General features: G+C 37.9%; 2 protein-coding genes across 2 annotated transcripts; one reads left to right on the top strand and one right to left on the bottom strand.

The window, feature by feature from the left end:
• Positions 1–326: 326 nt before the first annotated feature.
• Positions 327–12450, bottom strand: morn5 (MORN repeat containing 5). Its single transcript, XM_088010997.1, is given in 5 exon segments — positions 327–481; positions 483–555; positions 8864–8995; positions 10247–10358; positions 11853–12450. Coding segments are annotated over 5 exon segments (522 nt in total). The 5' UTR covers positions 12000–12450; the 3' UTR covers positions 327–423.
• Positions 12451–12539: 89 nt separating this feature from the next.
• Positions 12540–17938, top strand: ndufa8 (NADH:ubiquinone oxidoreductase subunit A8). The gene is made up of 4 exons (XM_014983305.2): positions 12540–12718; positions 14463–14626; positions 16015–16180; positions 17426–17938. Exons 1-4 carry the CDS (start codon positions 12668–12670, stop codon positions 17561–17563), a joined length of 519 nt encoding a protein of 172 aa, XP_014838791.1. The 5' UTR covers positions 12540–12667; the 3' UTR covers positions 17564–17938.
• Positions 17939–20174: the final 2236 nt, after the last annotated feature.

Raw genomic sequence — 20174 nt, 5'->3', positions numbered from 1 at the left:
TCTGCAAAGATTATGTAAATAAGTGCTGCCTGCTTATCTGAAGTTTATAATTGTCTTAATTAAAGTCTATAACCATTTTATTCTAACTTCTAACTGCATTTTTAGAGAATAAAAGTATGGAACAAAATTTTTAGAAAATAAATTTTGGCTTTAGTGCTTGACTTGAAGAGTTTGCTCAATAGGAACAAATAATGAATTTCAGTTGCTGCAAAAACTAAAGTGTTTAACTTTTAAGTGAATTGATTTCATAAGCATAACGATGCATTAGTACTGAAACACACAATCCTGCAGGTGGATTAAAAAAAACATCTCAAAGAAAAAACAACTTTGATTACAGTTCTTTTCCTTTATTCAGCTATGTCTTGAGTACAATGAAGAAAGAGGGAAAACCCCCACAGCTCAGTTTATGTGAAGTAGCACAATTTAAAACACTTTCAAGACAATCTTGCTGTTCTCCTCAGCTCTGGTTGCGAGAGGTTTGTAGAGGAATATCAGTTAAAGGCACATCCCAAGCCCTGCGACATGTGCTCACTATCCACTCATGCTCATTGTCATCTGTGGAAAGGGTTAGATGGAAATAAATTCTTGTTAATATCAGAAACAAAAGCTATTACTTGTTGCTCCCAGAGCAATAAAATATTTTTCATAATAGCCGTTTTTAGGACCAAATCTATTTTTTCAGCTGCTTTACAGCATTCTGGATATTTGAGTACAAAAAACAATGATGGACTTGCTTAAATACTATCTTATCATCTTTGAGCTCCACAAAACAAAAACAATGCTGGAATTGGCTTTTTGAGTGTGTTACAGGGTAATTACACAACTTTTGGGGCGTCTGGACTAATTTACATAAGTTCTAGTTCAAAATCTGTAACTGTTGGGCATTCCAAATAAGCAATGGGATATTCTAGACCAAATTAAACACTGTTTGTAAACTTTACTGTGTGGTAATTTTCTTTGCAAAAATTAAATAAAAAACAAACAAGGAAAGCACTCATACTTTCCTTAGCATTGAAGAAAAGAACACTGGTTTAGTTCATCCCAAACATGTAGTGAAATGGCCTTTAAGAATTTTTTTTGGGAGTGTTTGATTTTTTTTAAGTGAATGTGTGTTCGCTTATTGGATCAAAAACCCAGTTATGCATGACAAAATATTCAAATCATATTGTGATGAGGCAAATTAAATATGTTTCACCAATTTCACATAAATCAATGTGAAAATCCCCTGCATTGATTAAGCATTACCAGATCTTTGTATTTCAGAAAATGAAAGAAGGAAAAAAATCTAAAACATTTTTCCACTCATTTTATTTTATTTTTTTTCTGAAAGCAAATTCCAGACGTCTCCTGGTTTTTGAAGACAATCAACAATCGCAATAAACAAAACACAACAACAAAAATGAACCGTCTTCTTATTCCGGTATAAAGGGTGCACAGTACGAAGAGGCTGAGCTCATTTTATTGAGCTTATTTTAAGTGTAACAATCAGTAGCTTGCATATTTAAACTGCAGGTCGTTTTATACGCTAGACTGCAGAACTGAAGTGCCATTCAAATCTTGGATAAATTTGTCAAAGCAAGATAAGCCTAACAATTAGAGGAAAATAACTTCTTAGTGCCACTTCAGACACCAACAAATAATAACCCACCAAAAATGGACGCCAATCTTTTTTTCTTCTTTTTTTTTTTATAAACCAAACGACCGCCAGAGGAGCCGATAATAAACCAGTTTCTCCTTGTTAGACGCTGAAACGAGAAGCTAATTGCAGGGGAAGTGAGCTTTTTCTGGAGCGCGCGCAGCTGCACGCACTTGAGCCGCTCGCGGGCCTCACCCCGAGGGTCCACGAAGCGCGCGGGGCCCCTATTGTAGATGCAGAGGTGCTGGTCTGCGGCTCGCGCGCTGATTGTGTGTAATTGGCAGTGGTGGGCGTGGACGCTAGCAGCCACTTCAAGGGCATAACAGCCCGGCTCTCCTTTCTACCTGCGCCGATCGCGAGGGCAATTGGACCCTCTATCGGCCACGCGACAGCTGCCACAGCAAACATTTGCGCCGTCTTTGTGACGTAGTTGAAAATGGGACAGGTAATTACTGAAGGCAATATCCGTGTTTCCATGAGACTGACCTCAATTAGTCACAGCCCGCGGCTTAATGATGATTAGATTGAGACATTTTTATATTTGCTGTAATTCTGCCCTCTTCAGATTGTATAGCAGCGTTTATCTGAGGATTTAAGTCACATGTAATTGGCAGCTTAAGTTAAATGAAGGCACAGGTGGCTGGTATATTTTAGGCTTTGCATGCACTGTATTGAAGCATAACATTTCCAGTCCACGAACTTAAAAATAGACAGGATTTAGCTAGCTAATATCACACCTTTTATTTTCAGGGCTCTTGTACATTTTTTACATCCAATTTTTTTATGTCCCAATTTTTAAATACTAAACATTATGTACCAAATGCTTAGCCAATAATTGGAATCAGTCAATTTTTATTTTAATTGGCTCTGATTGGAGATTTGTGCATAGTAAATGATCTTATTTTTACCCCCTCAATCGATTTAGTATATCAAAACTGAGAACTCCCTCCTTTTTCAGCTCAAGTGTCAGCCAACAGCTTGAACTTTTATGCACTATATAACAATCATTAGGCAAGTAAATCATACTGGGTCAACATGGAAATTGGGTAGATCAGAACCACAAAAACCCCCACAAAAAAACCCACAAATCAAAAATAGAGAGGAAACATTCCATTGATGCATCTCTATAAAGGTTTAGAAGACGTTACAGTTGATTTTTTCCTCGAAGTCAGTATTTACTTTTGAAAAACCGATAGAAGAATGAAAAAATTGATGGACCAAAGGAAGGAAGAATGGAAGAGGAAACAGATGGATGAATAAATGGATGAATAGATAAAATGATATAAAGACTGAAAGAAGATTAAAACAAATGTGGAAAGTGTGGAGATATAAATAGTTGTTCATATTAATCCAGACCTTAAAAATAAAATACACTTCAGGTGTATTTGTCATAAGGATTTACTCTCTTATTTTACTCCCATTCAGCAGTTTTTGTTGTGCATAACGATCTGGACTGACAACAAACATGGATGAGCTTCATACAAGGCACACAGCAGTGAGTGTGGAAGCGATAATGGCACCTTGTTAGAGTCTGTTTATCTTAACCCTCAAAACACACTCTGAGGGAAAAGTGTTTCCTTCCAGCCTGATCGCTGCGATTTAACACTTGCACATGTACACAAAGAGTTACACCCACCCTGGCTCAATTAAAAAATCTGTTTTCTTCATTTGTGGTGATTTGCATAAGACATAATGGGGTTCTGCGGGACGTTAAAGTGAAACCGAGGCAGAAATAGGAGAAGTTTCGACTGCTCCTGTGACAGTTACCAGAGGCTCAGTTTAAGATCATTATGTGCTATTATCCTGCATGCACAGTTTGTAGAGGCACTACAGTGAAATCACACAATATGAAAACGCCAAAACAAACCTTCAAATGCGCTCACATAAGTCAAGCGTCTCCCAGAAACTGTCAGCAAATCAGCTTGTGGCTTTCATATCAGATTAAAACTTAAAAAAAAAATACATTAATTCATCAGTCAAAGATCAGGGGATTAAGCTATAATTCTAGTTTTAGGGTGAAAGTCTGAAAGATGTTTGAAAAGGGAGAATTTCCAAAGAATTTTCAGTTCCACTCCCCAGAGCCCAGGCTGATTTTATCTGTCTGTAAAACACCTCGACTGGACGGGGACAAAGGGAGCAGGCCACGGTTCGGTCACTGGACGTGTTTTCCTTGGCAGTGGAATGTTTTCTGTCCACAGTTTCAGATGGAAGCAGTCATTCCAGCAACAGGAAAGTGAGACCAAATCATATGGCAACACACGGGCCATTCTGCTTAAGCGGGCATACAGTAAAAACTAAGCGGGAGGGGATTTGTTTTGAAAATAACTCACCGTGTTCAATCAGATGATGCTGGAGGTTTGATTGTGCAGATGTGACCTTTGCATCTTTTCTCCTTCTTTTTAATTACGCAAATCTCTCATATTACACCTCCAAAGTTAAGCGACAGTTCTAATCAGCAGCAACAAATTCAAACACAATTAAATGTCCCAAGAAGTCTCCTTGAAACTAAGTAAAACTGACATTTTTAATTTATTTGAAATATTCATTTTGTCCACTGTGTGGGTTGTATTCCAGATTTTTATTGTCTGTGTATTTGTGGATGCATGTTTTTTTTTTTGTTTTTTTTTTTATAAAAATGGCTAAATTGTTAACATTGAGGCCAATCAGGTTAAGGAAATTTGACTTAAGGGGGCTGAAACCAAAATGACGATTTCTGTGGCAATGAAAACCGATTTCGGCCTGTTGGTCCGACCATGCAGGACTCTTTAGTCAGCAGATCTTTTTGCTGCTGTGGCTCATACATGCATCTCCTCGTCTGTCCTGACTCTCAACTCTTACAAGTACTAATGCTATTTTGAATCATTGTGGCTGTTGCTCTCCTCCTCCCTGCCTTTACGGCAGGAATTCATTACGCTGCCATGCTTCCCGCTGGGCTGTACGTGTTTCCCTCGTTATGCTGCCCCCCCCCATCCCCAATCCACACTCGGCGACGACGTTGAATGGATGTTTTGGCTACTTGCATGTCTGTGCCATTTTTTTCTTCTTCTGTTTTCAAAACCAATGAACACATTTTTCATTTGGTGTCTAAATCTTATTTTAAGAATAGAAATGCATACAGTATTGGAAAGACACATCTTTAGGTTCACCAAGACGCTCTGCTGAAAATAAGGACACACAAGACTGAGATATATGTTTGAACTTACTTCTTAAGCCCAGCGAACCATTTATGTCCACTCACTACTGCAGTTTCCTGTAGATTTTCGCATTCTTGTCCTGCAAGATGCTATGCAAAAATTGCTTCTGAGGTCCTCCAAAAGAATCTGTAACCACTTGGGAGATATTAGCCACAGATCCTATTGTTTTGCAGCTTGGCACCTTTCCAGCATGGCTTGTTTATCCATGTTAACAGTAACCAAGGAGGTCAGTAAATCAAACATGGCTCATGCTTCCCAGTTACATCTGTCCAAGCTAACAGAGCAGAATGCAGGTAAAAAGAAGCTTCATCTATGCAACATTTTTTTTTTATGTTTGTCTTCACTGGCAGAGTTTTCCACCGCCTCACATCCACAGCTGCATGGGGATCTCCTTCCTCTTTCTTGCCACAGTAAGCACCCCCACTGGGAGGGCGGGTCTTCCCTGTGTCCCATCGTCTTTGCAGTCCTCATCCTGGGCGGAAGCCGCTGGGCAATAAATTCAGTCTTCACACCCACCCTGACAAATATGCCTTCACCTCCCAGGGTTGAAAAATAAATCCTTACAGGATACAGAAGCATTCCTTTCAAGAGTTGTATATCAAGACAAAAGGGAGAGAATTCATAGGCATAAATAGTATTTGTCATCAGCCGCCACATATAGAGCACATCCCTCGGAGGGCACGAACACGACCACGGCCGAAAACAGGCAGACATCTATTCCACAGTTCCTGTTTTTCCTCTATATCTATTTAAATCAAGAGTGAGTATTGTTCAAAGGTGCTCTGTTCCTCATGCCTTCAGTCTTTGGTACACATTTTTTTCCCCATACTCTCTCTCTGTTGCCCTTTCCCCCATTATCTCATTTTTCTGTTCGTCACTGCCAGAGTTAAAATAGTAAAGAACTTGCAGCAGGAAGAAATATAAAAAGCACATTTTTGCAATCTTAAGCATCTGATATTGATCTAGATTTTATCTTCTGCCTTTACATGTAATAAAATAAGATCTGAGCGCTGGTGGAACTTCTGTTTTACATTGCAAATAGCTCATCTGAATACAAACCCTGCATAAAAAAAAAAGAAAACATTTAGGCGAGTTACTTGTACATTTCTTTCAGGATTTCTATCTGAATACCTATTTTTGTTATTCTGGGCAAACAGCTGGTAAATCTCAAATGCAGGATCAATCCGATAGAGATGAGAACTCTGACATTTTGGTTAATCTTTGCCATACTTGAAAATGAGATATAACAATCTGAGTCTTTAAATACTTGGTGCTGTTCAACAAAGATCCAGTTAGGAGACATAAAAGCCTCAAAAGGCAATGCAAGCATTCATGCTCACTGTACTTTTTCACATTGTGCCCCATTTGAATCACAAACTTCAATGTCGTTTAAATGGGATATTATGTGATAGACAAACACAAACATAATTGTGAAGTGAAAAAAAAGAAGAAATTTCACATTATTGCTGAATAAAAATCTGGCAGAATTAGTCCCCTTAATAAGATGCCCCTAAATTAAATCTGGTACAACCAATTGCTGATTTTCTGATGTAATGTCAGCGTAAATATGGTTGTTCTTAGAGGCTTCAGGGCAAGAATAAGCTTTTGAAAAACCTTTAAGTAGGCTTAGGTTAGAAAACTATGTTCTAAGCTTTCAATATCTCATACAGCGTCCAACTTCCAAAAGTATGGTACGAATGTTGACCAACCAAGGCATGGCTGTCTACTAACACTGGCACGTCAGGGAAGGAAACTATTTAACAGAGAAGCAGCCAGGAGGCTCATCGTACTCTGGAAAAACTGCAGAGGTCCAAAGTTCAGGTGGAGGAATGTGTGTACATGACAACTATTATATTGACATATGTGGAACTTTAGTTTTATTTGTCATATTTGGTGTTATAGACTGTATTCAATTTGTTCTTTAGTTCTGATTTTCCTGTGTGATTATCCTGATCAGTTTTTGCATTTAGTCATTTCTAGTCATTTTTCTCCAAGATCCTTTCATTATCTACCAAAGTGAGTTATGATCCTCTGAGAGCTCACTGCCAGGCAGGTTTTAAATGTCTCCCTATTCTGACATACGTGCTTCATTGCAGAGGTATTGGACAGCAGACAACGGCCCAGAACAAGTGGTGCTGTGGACCCTGAGGACCAGGTTTGGGGACCAGTGCTTTTCCTTCCATGCCTTTTCTCAAATGCTCCTCATGGCTGTGGTTTTGCTTTTCCTTCATGTTTCCCTCCTGTGCCAAGTAAGTTTGTTGCTTTCTGGATCAAAGTGCTGAAATGATTAGTATCCCCAGACAATTCCTCAGCATCTCCTGTAAGGTCCTGAGGTGAGCAACGGTATCATTTTCTGCAATGTGTCACATCAAGTCTGGGAGACTTGATGAACGGAGGATGACAGAATTAGAGAATATCTCTCTGGGCACCTGAAAGACTGCTTTTACTTTAAATTCTGGGCATTGATTCAGTCGTGAAATGTGCATCCAATGTTTCCTTTTGGACAAAAAAAAAAAGAAAAAAGCCTGTAAAAGGATACCTGTCAGATGTCATTACTCAGAAATTTCAAATCAGATAATACAGGGTCTCATTTAGCTTCACTCCATAGGTTCATTGTGATCAAAACGTTCCTAGACCAAGGAAACTTTTAGAATATAGGCAAAGAGAAAATGTTCTTCTCAAACCACATTTATGAAACAACTGCACCTTTAGTTAGGCATAAAATCTACTTCTCAGGCAATATTGTCTGTGTTGCCACCTCTTATTCAATATTCTTTATCTAATCCTATTGGTTGTTCCTTTTAGAACCAGAACTACACAGCTGGACCTCTCTCTCCAAGCTTTCATCTTGGTTTATACCCTCAGGTCTTTCGGGCAACATCTGCTCCTCTACCACCACTATTCAGAAGTACAATATTTTCATTTGAATGCAATTTTTTTAAAATTCTATGTGAAATATATAAAATTATGTTGAAAAAATAAAATAATCGAACATCTGAAGTCTTTTATTTATTCCACTTTTTAGGATTGAATTAACTGAATTGACTTTAAATTCCAATTGCGTCCTTCGCATATAAATACAATTTAGAAAAGAGACATTACTTTTTCCGTCATCTACATCTACTTTTCCTTTGCAGGATCGTGGACGGTGGTGGATATTTAGGGTTCACCTTCGCCTTGTCGCCAGTCCATCACAGCGTAACATAGAAATATGCATAAACACGCCCACTCACTACCGAGGACAACGAAGGCAGATTAATTAACCTAACACAGATGTTTGTAGACCAAGGAAGCTGGAAGCGCACAGTGAACCCACGCAAGCACAGAGGGAACATGCAAACTCCATGCAGAAAGATCACAGACTAAAATTTGAACCCAAGACCTTTTTGTTTCAAGACAGCAGTCTCACCAACCGCTCCACTCAACATTTTTTTCGAGACAACTGGAAAATGAATAAAAGACTATATGCTCTAAAGAGTCCTGCAAAGCCACATTGATCCTCCTTTAGAAGGATTCTTTGTTTTACACAAACTGAAACATGTTCAAGTTAAAACATAGGGCTTGAATGAACAGTAACACTGTTACTGTTGCAATGGTATTTCTTTACGAGGTCACTTAGTAAAAAGATTCAACATCTTTATATATCAGTGAAAGATGATTCACCGAACAAAAAAAAGTCTGTGTACATAATTTGAAATGGAAATTTGTGTTTGCTCTTGACTTTCATCTTTCTAATTTACTTTGGCACCATGGCCCTGCATGCTTGGATGTTCCTCACTCAGCCCGAGCCAATTTGGCAAAAGGTTAGTGGAAGAAAAATGCATAAACTGAAAGACACGAGCTCAGTTTACTTTAAAGTAAAAGTGCAGTTACACAACAACTATAGGCTCTTTTTGTTCACAACATGCAGTTCACAAAATATGTGACTGCATTGTAACAGTGAAGACATCAGTTCGTGAGGATTGTCTTTGAGAAGGCTACAAAAGTGGTGAAATAACATATTTTATTTTCACGAACCACATGTTTGTTTTACCTGCATTTCTGAGGAATTCGCCAGAGTAGGAAGTGATGACTCTGATTTTTGGGTCATAGAAACCATCTGTACAATCGTAGCAGCCATCAGGGATAACTGGTGGTGGGTGTATATTAGTCAGCTGAGTTTCTCCTGTGTCAACAGAAAGTTTGGTAAGCATTAAAGATTTGTTTTTCCTTTTCTTTTTCCATAATCATAATGTCAACTTGAAGGGCAAAATAATATTTGATGCTATTGCGCAACACCAAGGTGACTCCTGGTTGATTACTCAGTTTTTTCTAATGTGTTCCACCTGATTCCTTTTCCATGTAAGCGATGGAAAAGTCCCCAACTTTTAAAGCAGTTATTGGTAATTACAAAAACAGATGTTGGAATATCCTACAAATAATAGGAGGGTCACTCCATCAAAGATCGCAAGTAGATGGCCCCAAAAATTGCAAATAATGTTTTTTCAATGGTCAAACGCCAATGATTTTGAGTTTTTCCTCATCTGAAATAACAAGTATAGTTAAAATATTCCAAAAAAATCAGAGTCTGACAATGAATATTTGGATTCTTAGACAGCTATATCTTGCAAACAGAAACTATATATTGCACATGTATGGTTTTTGAGGCATGTACGTGTAAAGTTACAAAGTACATCGAAACAGTTTTGTTATTGCAACATCATAATAAATTCTAGAGTGCATGCCAGTAATATGCCCAGAACAGATATTTTTGTGGCTGAGATGCTAAAGCTCACAAAAAGTTGTTGGGACATAGCTATGAAGGAAAAAAAATAGAAAGGAGCTGGAAAAAATCATGTTGTCTTGTTGTGCAACTCTAATGTCTAGTTTTCACAGTTTTCAGCTAAAGTATTCATTATTTTCCAGCAAGATCATATTAAGTGGTATTTGGCACTTCCCATTCCTGGCCTTGCAAGAGCAATTAAAGCATCTGGACTTAATGAAACAAAAAAATAAATAAAAATGTGGCACACCCATTCCCATAAATTGGAAAACAATTCACCTCAAGAGCCAAAATTTCAATCTAATCTCATACTTATATGATCCAAATGATGTACTGTGTGTGGTTTTAAAAATCTAAATGAAAATATTTCAGCTTTTTTATATGTAGTCTACCACTCTTTAAAATCAAAAGTAGCATTTGAATACATTTTTATCGCCTATCTTCTCTATTTGTTTTGTAATTTGTTGGATTTCTTTGCTAATTTTGATCCAAGCCTTTAAACCTGCCAATTATCTTCCTGTCACTTTACTATTTTTTTCTTTCACTTTGCTACTATGTGAATTATTTTGTTGTTTTTAAACTAATCGATGTGTGTTTGTAAGGAAACCGAACAGAGAAAAAAAAAGGAATCAGAGCAAATACATAAACTCCAACCTGGTGGTATGAATCCATAGCATATTTCGGTGTAGAAACGCCTGTCATAACCATCACAGTAGGCCCAGTCCTTGTCCTTGTACTCCAGACCATCAGGGAAGACAAATGTCCCCTTAGGAAAGAAAATATAGAAAACACAAATCAGAATTTTGTCCCTCATAAATAGTTTCAGTGTTGCTACTTAATCCTCTTTTGATCAAATGTGCTGATTTTTGGCATAACTGTATGCTTTATTTTACAGTTGAAAACAAACAAGAAGTAAATGATGACATTTTAAAAGATGAAAGGCAGAAACAAACCTACACCAGTCAAGATAATGCTCAGAGTGTTGTTGAAAATTTCCCATGTGAATACTTCTTTGACAGAAAATAGTTCCTGCACAAACAGTTGCACATGAGGTCTAGGGGGTTATCCTGCATACCTCAGACATGGTTTCTGAAGAGATAAGTAGATGCTGAGGTTTTCAAATGACAGTCTCCAGCGCTTAAAGCGCCACAAAAGAATTTATATTTCCCCCTATTGTCTTTAGATTGAGACAGGCCTCTCTGAGATGGATATCTTAAACTTTTTTTGTGTGCAAAACCAACAATGTATGCAGAATAATAATTGCAAAAGTATTAAACACAAACTTAACTGTATCTTAATTGATTTTTTTTTTGTGTGATAGAGCAACACCAAGGAAGTGAAAATTATTATTAGTTTTTGCCAAAACCAAATCTGGAAAGGGTGTTGTGCAGAATTTGTTCAGCAACCCTGAGAAGATGCTTTAAACAATCAAACTGTGATGCAATTACAGCTACAAATATTTTAGGGCACTTTCAGTTTTGCAAAAAAAAAAAAAAACAACTAAAGAAAATTAATGCTAAGTTTCAACTGATCAGAGCACATCTCTATCCATGTTTGCTACGCCTCCTATATCGGTTGAGGAAAATTGTTGTTGTGAATAATTAATATGTGTCCTGTCAACAGCTTTTCCCAACTAAGCTGTGAGCTTCAACGCACAGGGATATAACATGATAGGATGCGTAAAAGATCAAGAGTATGAAGCCACAATAGTTCATGCTTTGGAAACACTGTATCGACTAATACTTTTTATAATTTTAAATAGAGGAAATGGCTAATATTTCAATATTGAATTAAAATACTAAAAGAGATTACACATAAAGAAAAAACAAGACTCTTGTGAATGTAAATCTCCTTAGTACTGCATCAGCTAATCTGAAGACTCTTTGAAAAGAGCTAGGTTCTCAGGCTGGCACTGAATGCAGGTGGAAGGTAGCATGAGCCAAGATTTACCATGGTTCAGAGCTGCCAACATTTAAAATGGAGTACAACTACAGCAATGATAAAAAAAAATAAATAAATAAATAAAAAATGGAATGATCGTTTTACTTGCAAAGCTCATGAAAGATCATATCAGAGCAGGGAAGAACAAAGCATGATACTTGGAAATAATGGGAGCAACATAATTACCCCAACAATAATGGTGAGTGATTGCTAAAAGGGAACAGATGTAGCATTAAGTATAACCAATGTGAAACACAGTCATGTATGTGGATGGATGCAATCCAAAATTAAAGCAAGAAACACACACAAAGAAACTCACGTCTACAGCTATGCCTTCCTCCCAGGTGGCTTTATATTTACTTCCATTTATAAAGTATAGCACGCCTTTGCCATGAAACTTCCCATCTTTTATGTCTCCCACATACTTAGTATCCGTGGGAAAGGTATATTCTCCATAACCTTCCATCCTATGGTTAAAAAAATAAAAAGATTAACAAATTCATTATCAACTTCTTCTCGACTGATAACTTGCTATGCCCCAATATTAATACAATTTAGCTTTTTTCTTCTGTTTTTAATATACTTACCTTCCATTTTTTATATTTCCTTTGTATCTGTTTCCAATCAGCTCCATTGCTTAAACTGTTTTGTGTTTTCTGGAAACACCAAAATATAGAAAAGGACTAAGTGGAAAAAACAACAACTTTAATTTAGAACAATAAAAATGTCAGAAAGAAAGGTTACTAGCGGTAATTTTCGCATGTACTCCAACACAACCACAAAGAAAGGAGATTAAGATAGGGTAATGTTTGTGCAATGTTACCATGGCAACGTGGTAAGGGTTACGCTTTGCTTAGCCAACTGCTTAAAAGATTAAAAATAAAACAAATGCCAAGCGAAAAGATTACTTGTTTTTAATTTTTCGTAAATAAGTTATTTCAAATAATTTCTTTAAATGATTTTAGATTTTCACATAGCTCGTACGTGACTGCGTCATCAGAATGATGACGACGACGTAAGCTGACCTTCCTCTCTGCGGCCTTGTCGTTCTCGTCCCTGAAACAGGCGAGGAGGACGTTGAATGGTTTTTCCTGCCGTGTTTGATTTCCTGAATTAGAAAACCAGCAGTTGGCCATGCCGACATCACTGGAAGTACCGACTCTGCAGGAGCTGAAAGTGGATGAGGTAAGCAGTGGTTGCTGTTACTAGGAGAAGGCATGGTAGCTAACTAGCAAGCTAACCGGCTAGCTGCTAAAACTGTCCCATTGAAGTTGTCATATTGGTGAAAGTCAGTTACAAGAATTGCTAGATGAATTATTCATAAATGAAATAACTGTGTGCACGTCCACCAGCCATAAAAACAAAACAAAACAAATGTATGTATGTCCTTCTGAAGGAACTACGCTAAGAGGATGATAACGTTGGTTTGCGGCACGACAAACAAGTCATATTTCGCATTCTGCTTCTTATTAGATAACAATGACTTCATAGCAACTACTTTACATCCTTCGTTTAACTGTATTTGCAATTCAGGTGGCTTCGTTTTGGAAAAAAAAAATCTGTCCTTGAAAGACAGGTCATCGCTGTTCAGGTCATTGTCAACACTGAGATAAACTGGAAGCTTTCTGTATTTCAATAGTTGTTTAATTTACGGAACACTTGACGATCTTTGTCGTATTCCCATCTATAAAACCACTATTTATGCAGCAAATCTGTTACTTTTATTAATATGGCAGATCTTGTGCAGAATTATATAACAATTGCTAGCAAGTTTTTTACTTCATTGTTTCAGCATATGCCTGTCTTGTCTTTATTTTGTCTGTATTTTTGCAGTTCACTCAAGCCTTTGCTAAGAATGGAAGTTTATTTATGCATTTGCAGATACAGACAAAGCTGTGTACCACCTTCAGAAAAATGCATATGACACATGACAAATATTCTTTGATTGCAGTAGGATTTGTGAAGTTTTATAGTTATTTCTATAAATATCTTAGCTGCAAAGGCTGGTGTATAATAAAGTGAAAATGGAACTTTTCTCTTAACACACTCTTGTAATCGAATGTAAGAGCATTTGAACAGACACAAAAGCATGTATGAAGAGACTTAATGAAGAAGTCTCCTTTTCCTCCTCACAAAAGTTTAGGGCAAACAGACCAGTGCACAATGTGACAACGCTATGATGTGATTTGCACCCTAAAACATTTGTCAGTATAGTTTTATAATTTAGAAAATTAAAGGGGGAAGGTGGGGTATCAAAAAAAGACTAGAAACAGTATCACTTTAAATTCTAATAAAGCAAATAAAACCTATACATTGCATATCTTAATTTAATCGTTCATGTTTTCAGGAAGTAACTGAGATCAAGGGAAAAACATACTCGAAAACATCTTAAACATATTAGCTTTACATTTCCCGTTAAAGCATTTACTGAATGCTTTAAAACACCACCACACAAGCAGTGGTGGTGTTTTATTTGCTGTGTGTTTTACATGTCAACTAATCCAGTAAGTATTTTAGTGAAGAAGAAAAATATCCAGGATCAAATAGCCGACAGCTTAATCCACTGCTTTGTTAGTTAAACGTCTGGGGGGAAAAACGTTTGAGGGGATTGTGGGAAACAGATTTTCTTAAAACATGGATCACATATATTTTTTTTTGCATTGTCTTTTTCTTAAAATTAACTTTTCTCCTTGATCAAGAATGTAATTGATTAGTATTTTAAGGATGAAACGATTAAAATGGCACATTCCCTAAATTCTAGATCTGGCTTTAATCGACACACCTTTGTTTATTCATCTCTCATTTAGGAGCAAAAATTTTAGGCTGCATGAAGAGGCTAAAAAAAGGAATTATTTTGACCTTTTTTATTGGTCGTTTTTTTCTGAACCCCCAGAATGACAAAATGTTTTGTCATTCTATTTTGCTTTAGGTAAACGTCTCATCTGCAGTTCTGAAGGCTGCTGCACACCATTATGGCTCCCAGTGTGACAAACCCAATAAGGAGTTTATGCTCTGTCGCTGGGAGGAGAAGGACCCAAGAAAGTGTATGCAAGAAGGGAGGAAGGTCAATGAATGTGCACTTAACTTCTTCAGGTAACTTTAGTTATTCTGCATTTTATGTTTGTGATGCCTAATCCATAAGAATGGAAACAGTGCCTGGCGCATTTACCCAAAATCTTAGCTTCTGTGCAAGATGACATTTAGAAAGATTGGTTGACTAACTGGTTTCTTGAGTTCATGGTTCATATTTAAGGGTGAAAAATAAGTGTGTAACAATTTTCTTTGCCTTTTTAAGAAGAAATATTCTTCTGGTATTTGAGAGAATTCAGCACTCTGTTGATTGTGAAGAATAATTACCATTTTCCGATTTAAAAATTGCATGCCTGCTGTCATCTGCAAAACGGATCCTAGGTCCCGTGCTCAGAGAGTGATTAAAGATGTGGCTGAACGCTGGAGCCAACACAGTGCAGACTTTAGGAGTCCATATGAAACTCTGGTCATAAGAGGTTTGTGGTCAGAGTTTGTATGTTTCTTACTCAGTGATGGACATGTGGGAAGAAAATGTGGTCTGAAGTTGCAAATGTTGGTCCTAGATAGTTGTTTTTATGGACTTCAAAGCTGTTATGTAGGCTGAAGCTTTAAAAAGTTTCAGGTTTTGTGTCTTGTTCTGCAATTAGGCTTTGCAATTTATTATGGGCTGTAGAGGCTTGTAACAAAAACTAGTGCTGAACGACAGTAGGAGAAAAAGCTGGTGAGATTTTAAGGCTGAATGGAGGGAGGATTGATGATGTAAGGTTCATATTTTATGAAATATTTCAGAAATTCAACCTCAGACAGTATATATGGTGGTTTTTTTTTTTATTATGTGGCAGATTGACGTGTTGAGAAGGGCAAAGTTTAAAGTTTTTTACACAGTAGAGGTCTTTAATTGTCAAAGTAGTTCCAAATTTCTGTACATATAACGATAAGACATTTTACACCTTGATAATGATTTATACAAAATATTTTTTATAAAAGTGAATTTAAAAAAACTTCAAAATTTTGGTTGAACATTTACTTCTTGTTTTCCAAGACACATTTTGATGTCAACAGTTGGTTTCCATTGTGTAAAAGGTATTCGATAAGGCTGTAATGTTAGAACATATGTGCTGTTTTTCATGTGCTTATTATTTTTCATCTCATATAGGAGTCAGCATTTTCCAAGACTGAAAAAATACTGACATTTTGACAATAACTACAACAATAAAATTGGTCTGACCTACTTGGACGTTTGTGAACAATTTATTTTTCTAGTTTTGAATGAAAAATGTCTTCAGTTTTACAGCAATAAGTCACTTGTCTGTTGCTTTGATGTTTCTGTAGGTAACAAATGTCATTTCTGAAAACCAGAAAACAACAAAAAAACTTTTTTCCTTGCTGACCGTTGCGAGCCATACTTAGCAGCAGATTGAAATCTAATTGCATGTCTGTATACATCTCAGACAAATCAAGGGAAACTGTGCCGAGTCCTTCACGGAGTACTGGACCTGCTTGGATTACACCAACCTGGCAGAACTGCGTCACTGCCGCAAACAGCAGCAAGCGTTTGACAGCTGTGTCCTTGATAAGTTGGGCTGGGTGAGACCTGACCTGGGAGAACTATCTAAGGTGAGGCAGACGAGGAATGTACTGTGGTTCTCTGTTTGTGCTGATTATACACACCCCAACACAAAATGTTCATCATCTGAACTTTGAGTAAAATTCACGCAGTTTCAAAATCTGATGGCATTGCAAAAATACATTGTATGATCCAGTTGCTTTAAATGAACAGAAATGTTGTCTGACATTAATTTTTACTCTAATTTTGACATAGAGGTTTATGATAAATATCATAAACACCATCTACATGTTGTTCTGTTATGTACATTTTGCAATATGTTAAATCTGTTTAGTCATTTTCCTCCTCATAGAGTAGCACAGAGTGTTACTGAGTATAAACGGACTGTCCTGGTTAATTATTTGGACTCTGTAACTGGCAGTCAGCTCACACCAGGCCTTTTAGTAAACGGTACAAAGCTGCTTGTTGATGTTTTTAAACAATCAAATCACTTTTTCTTATAAGCGATAGAAAAATCTTGAACTTTTCTCTTCAGCCAGTGGACTGCAGGTAGCAGGTGGAAAGGGTCAGTGCTATGTTACTCTATGACCACTTTGAATGTTAAACTATAAGTGGCTGGACAGTGTAGGTATTAGAGCAACGGCTAGCCCCTTTGTTAAAATTGAAATATCAAAAATATGTTTTCTCCTGCACTCAAACGAATCAGATCATCAGACATATTTATGATCTTTACTAAAAAGATTAGGAATCTAATCTTTTTTTTTTTTTTAAAACCTGCAAACTAAAAATAGTTTTTTGAAAGAATAAGATTTAGTCATAGTTGAGTTCCTATTCTTCACTTCAGAGGCGTTTCAGCTTAGTTCACTTGTTGAATCGGCTAGTTTACAAGTAAACTTGAAGTATTTTACTAGTTTCCATAAACTAGTTTACTACTGATTTGTTTCCAGATCAGTTTGATTTGGAAACAGATCATCTTGGTGAGTTCTATTCAGCAGGACAGTCATGGGGAGGAAACTGTAAACTCTTAACATGGTCTAATTAAAGCAGTATGTATCTAAGTTTGTATAAACTATTAAAAACCCCAATTAAATGTTTTTAATCAGGGGACCGAATTCAGAATCTTCTGCCTTCACACTATAATGCTTATTTTTTTTAAGCAGAATCACAACCATTTTAAAACCTTGATATGCTGTGATAATGGTAACATACTCACCTGTAAAGACATGATTGCTTCTGCAATGAACATCTAATAAACCTTTGAATATATATTTATGTTTTCATTTGCTTTCTGACAGGTAACCAAAGTGTCGACCTCGCGGCCTCTCCCAGAGAACCCCTACCACTCTAGACCGCGTCCTGAGCCCAACCCGACCATCGAAGGCAAACTGGAGCCTGCCAAACATGGCAGCAGGTTATTCTTCTGGACCTGGTGAAACGGCACCAGGAGAAAAAAAACAAAACAATCTATCACCCTCCAAAGTCATGGTTTCTGTCCAAAAACAGTGAGGCTAGCTATGAGCATCCATGTAATGATGATATCAGGTGGTTTAAATCGCTCAGGTCTGAGCTTTTAGCACCTTTTTCTGTGGGTGTGGTTGGATTTGGACAGGGCTCATGTCTGTACAGCCTTTTTAAAAGCAGCAACGCACCGTCTTTGTCAAACAGTTTGATGAAGGAAAGAAAAACAGATGATTGGGAAAACAAAATTAATCAGTTCATGCAGCTTTCTTAAACATTTCTGTAAATGTAATGAGTGAACAAAAACAACAAGTTGTCATTGTTGTCAGATAATAAAGATTTAAATTATATTTCTGGAGTTTTTTTGCGTCTTTCTTGCTCCTTATTACTCACATGACCCATATTAAACTTTCTGTAACCGTAGCAACATCAGGTATTTAGAGCTGTAATTGTAGAGCTGTGTTTTGCCAGAAAGATTCAAGCTGAAGTTAAAGGTCAAAGCTCAGGGTCAGTACCTGCAGCCAGCGAGAAAGAGGCTTCTGCTTCCTCCCTTTCTCTCGGCGCTCTTCCTGCCTCTGACCTGGACTGGAAGAAGACCAGAGGGGCAGCGCGCACAGATTCACAGCAAAGGTATGTTATTGCCGACGGCACGTGTGCACAAACACACTTCGGTGACCTTGGATCTAAGGAGAAGCGAGGCCAAGTCAAAGACGCGCTGGCCTGTGGAACATGTGGGGCCGTGCCAACTCTCACACACAGGCGCTCACGTATGACAGAGACCGAGTTCAAGCAAAGGAACACACAGTGTCTATTAAAAAGTATTCACCCCTTTGGATGGTTTACCCTTTTGTTGCTTTCACAAATCAGTCGGGATCAACAAAATGTGGCTTTGTTGACGGAAACATTTTCAGAAAAACCCTTTCAATGTCAAAATGAAAACTCAGTTTTACAAAACAATGACATATTTGGAGGGTGTGCAGGTGTACCCCTCCTCTTGTCTGATGACTGATGGAGGTAGACAACACATAATGGATGGATAGTCATTTGTCTCCCTTTACTTTGATTCCCCTCGATTTTAACTTACTACCTTCAGCTCACCCACTTAGTAGTCTAGATTTGTGTAATATCAATTTAAATGCAGTTTTTCAGCAGTAACCCATAATAACTATGGAGGAGCTGCATTGATCCACAGCTAAGGTGAAATAACCACATTCTTATATCACGACTTTCTCTTTATCATGGAAACATTGAATGTTCAGCAGAGAAAAGTCAACATAATTTTCCAGTGGCCCCTATGCGAGTATGTACTGTTTTTGTTTTTTTTTTCTTCAATGCAAGTAGTATTTCATCAAGTTTACAAACGAGGTGTTGGTGACAGCAGTTTCAGAAATCCCCTCGCAAGGTGTGGTCTAGATCTGCAGCTTGCACAGGAAATGTCTGACAGACCCTCTTCTGACCTGGACAGACAGACAAAGAGAGAAGGGATGCAGAGGGGAACAGAGGTGTGGACAGAGGGAAGCGGTAAGGAGAAGGGGGTGTTACTGGCAAGAAGTGGCAAACAGAAAAAAAATAAATGAAAAATAGGGGAGGAAAGCAAAAAAGAGGAGAATATACAGGTGAAGAATGATAGAAAGTAGTAAAACTACTAAACTGAAAGGAGAAAGCCGAGAGTCAAAGTCAGGAACGATTTCAAACGGAGGGATGATAGATAAAGAGTAGGGGCTCAGAGGTTGTTCAGGGGCCGGCGGTGAGGCCCGGGGCTCGTGGCAGGCCCGTCTCCATGCGACTTGCAGGAAGCGGGAGGTCATCAGTGTTTGACACAGCACTGCCACAGGAAGGGCGCTCTGGCACAGGAAAGAAATACAATACAACGTTTTTTTTTTTTTTTTTTTAAAGCTACAACCCGCCTCGGAGATTGATGCGTCAAAACGCTGAAGCAGCCCGGCTTGCTCATGTGTCGATATCTCTGTTGTCTTGCAGAATGAATGTTTGAAGGGTTCATCTGTTAACCAGAACCCCAGAACAGTTTTTCTTTTCTCCAATGATGTTGAGAATGTAAATTTGTTCAGATCATTTCTAGAAAAACCATCTTCACATCATACATCTTCAGCTGGCTTATTTGTCTGAAACACTACATTGAAATGTCCACATCTGTTGCATCAGGACCTCTAAGAGCCAACAACATGTGGGTATATTTCACTAGACAAACTCTGAAATGTAGGTGCTTTTGATTTGTTTATGTTGGCTCTCCCTCCTTCCTACTGGGCTCTGATCTTTAGACACTACACACTGCTGAGTGTTACTTTCATGTGCCCCATCGTCCCCCCCACCCCCGCCCCTCCTCATGTTGCACAGGTTGGCTTTGAACTACTATGCAGGCTGGCGCATAAAGCACATGGCCCACCAGGTCACGAGTACCACCACTGCATCCCCAACCAGCACTTAAGGGGATTACTAATCTGAGAGCTTCAAAAGATTAAACTTCTACAGGAAACAGGAGCGTAGAAAAGCTCCATCTACCAGACGACGTCGGTCTGGGGGAAAGCATTCCCTGCTCCTCTTGTAACCATGAGATGTTTGAGGGGT

Source organism: Poecilia mexicana, unplaced genomic scaffold, assembly GCF_051168715.1.
Source record: "Poecilia mexicana isolate PSO_F unplaced genomic scaffold, ASM5116871v1 scaffold_12, whole genome shotgun sequence".
NCBI classification, from domain to species: domain Eukaryota; kingdom Metazoa; phylum Chordata; class Actinopteri; order Cyprinodontiformes; family Poeciliidae; genus Poecilia; species Poecilia mexicana.
The sequence above is the reverse complement of the archived record's forward strand: the minus strand, read 5'-3'. Positions and strand labels throughout refer to the sequence as shown.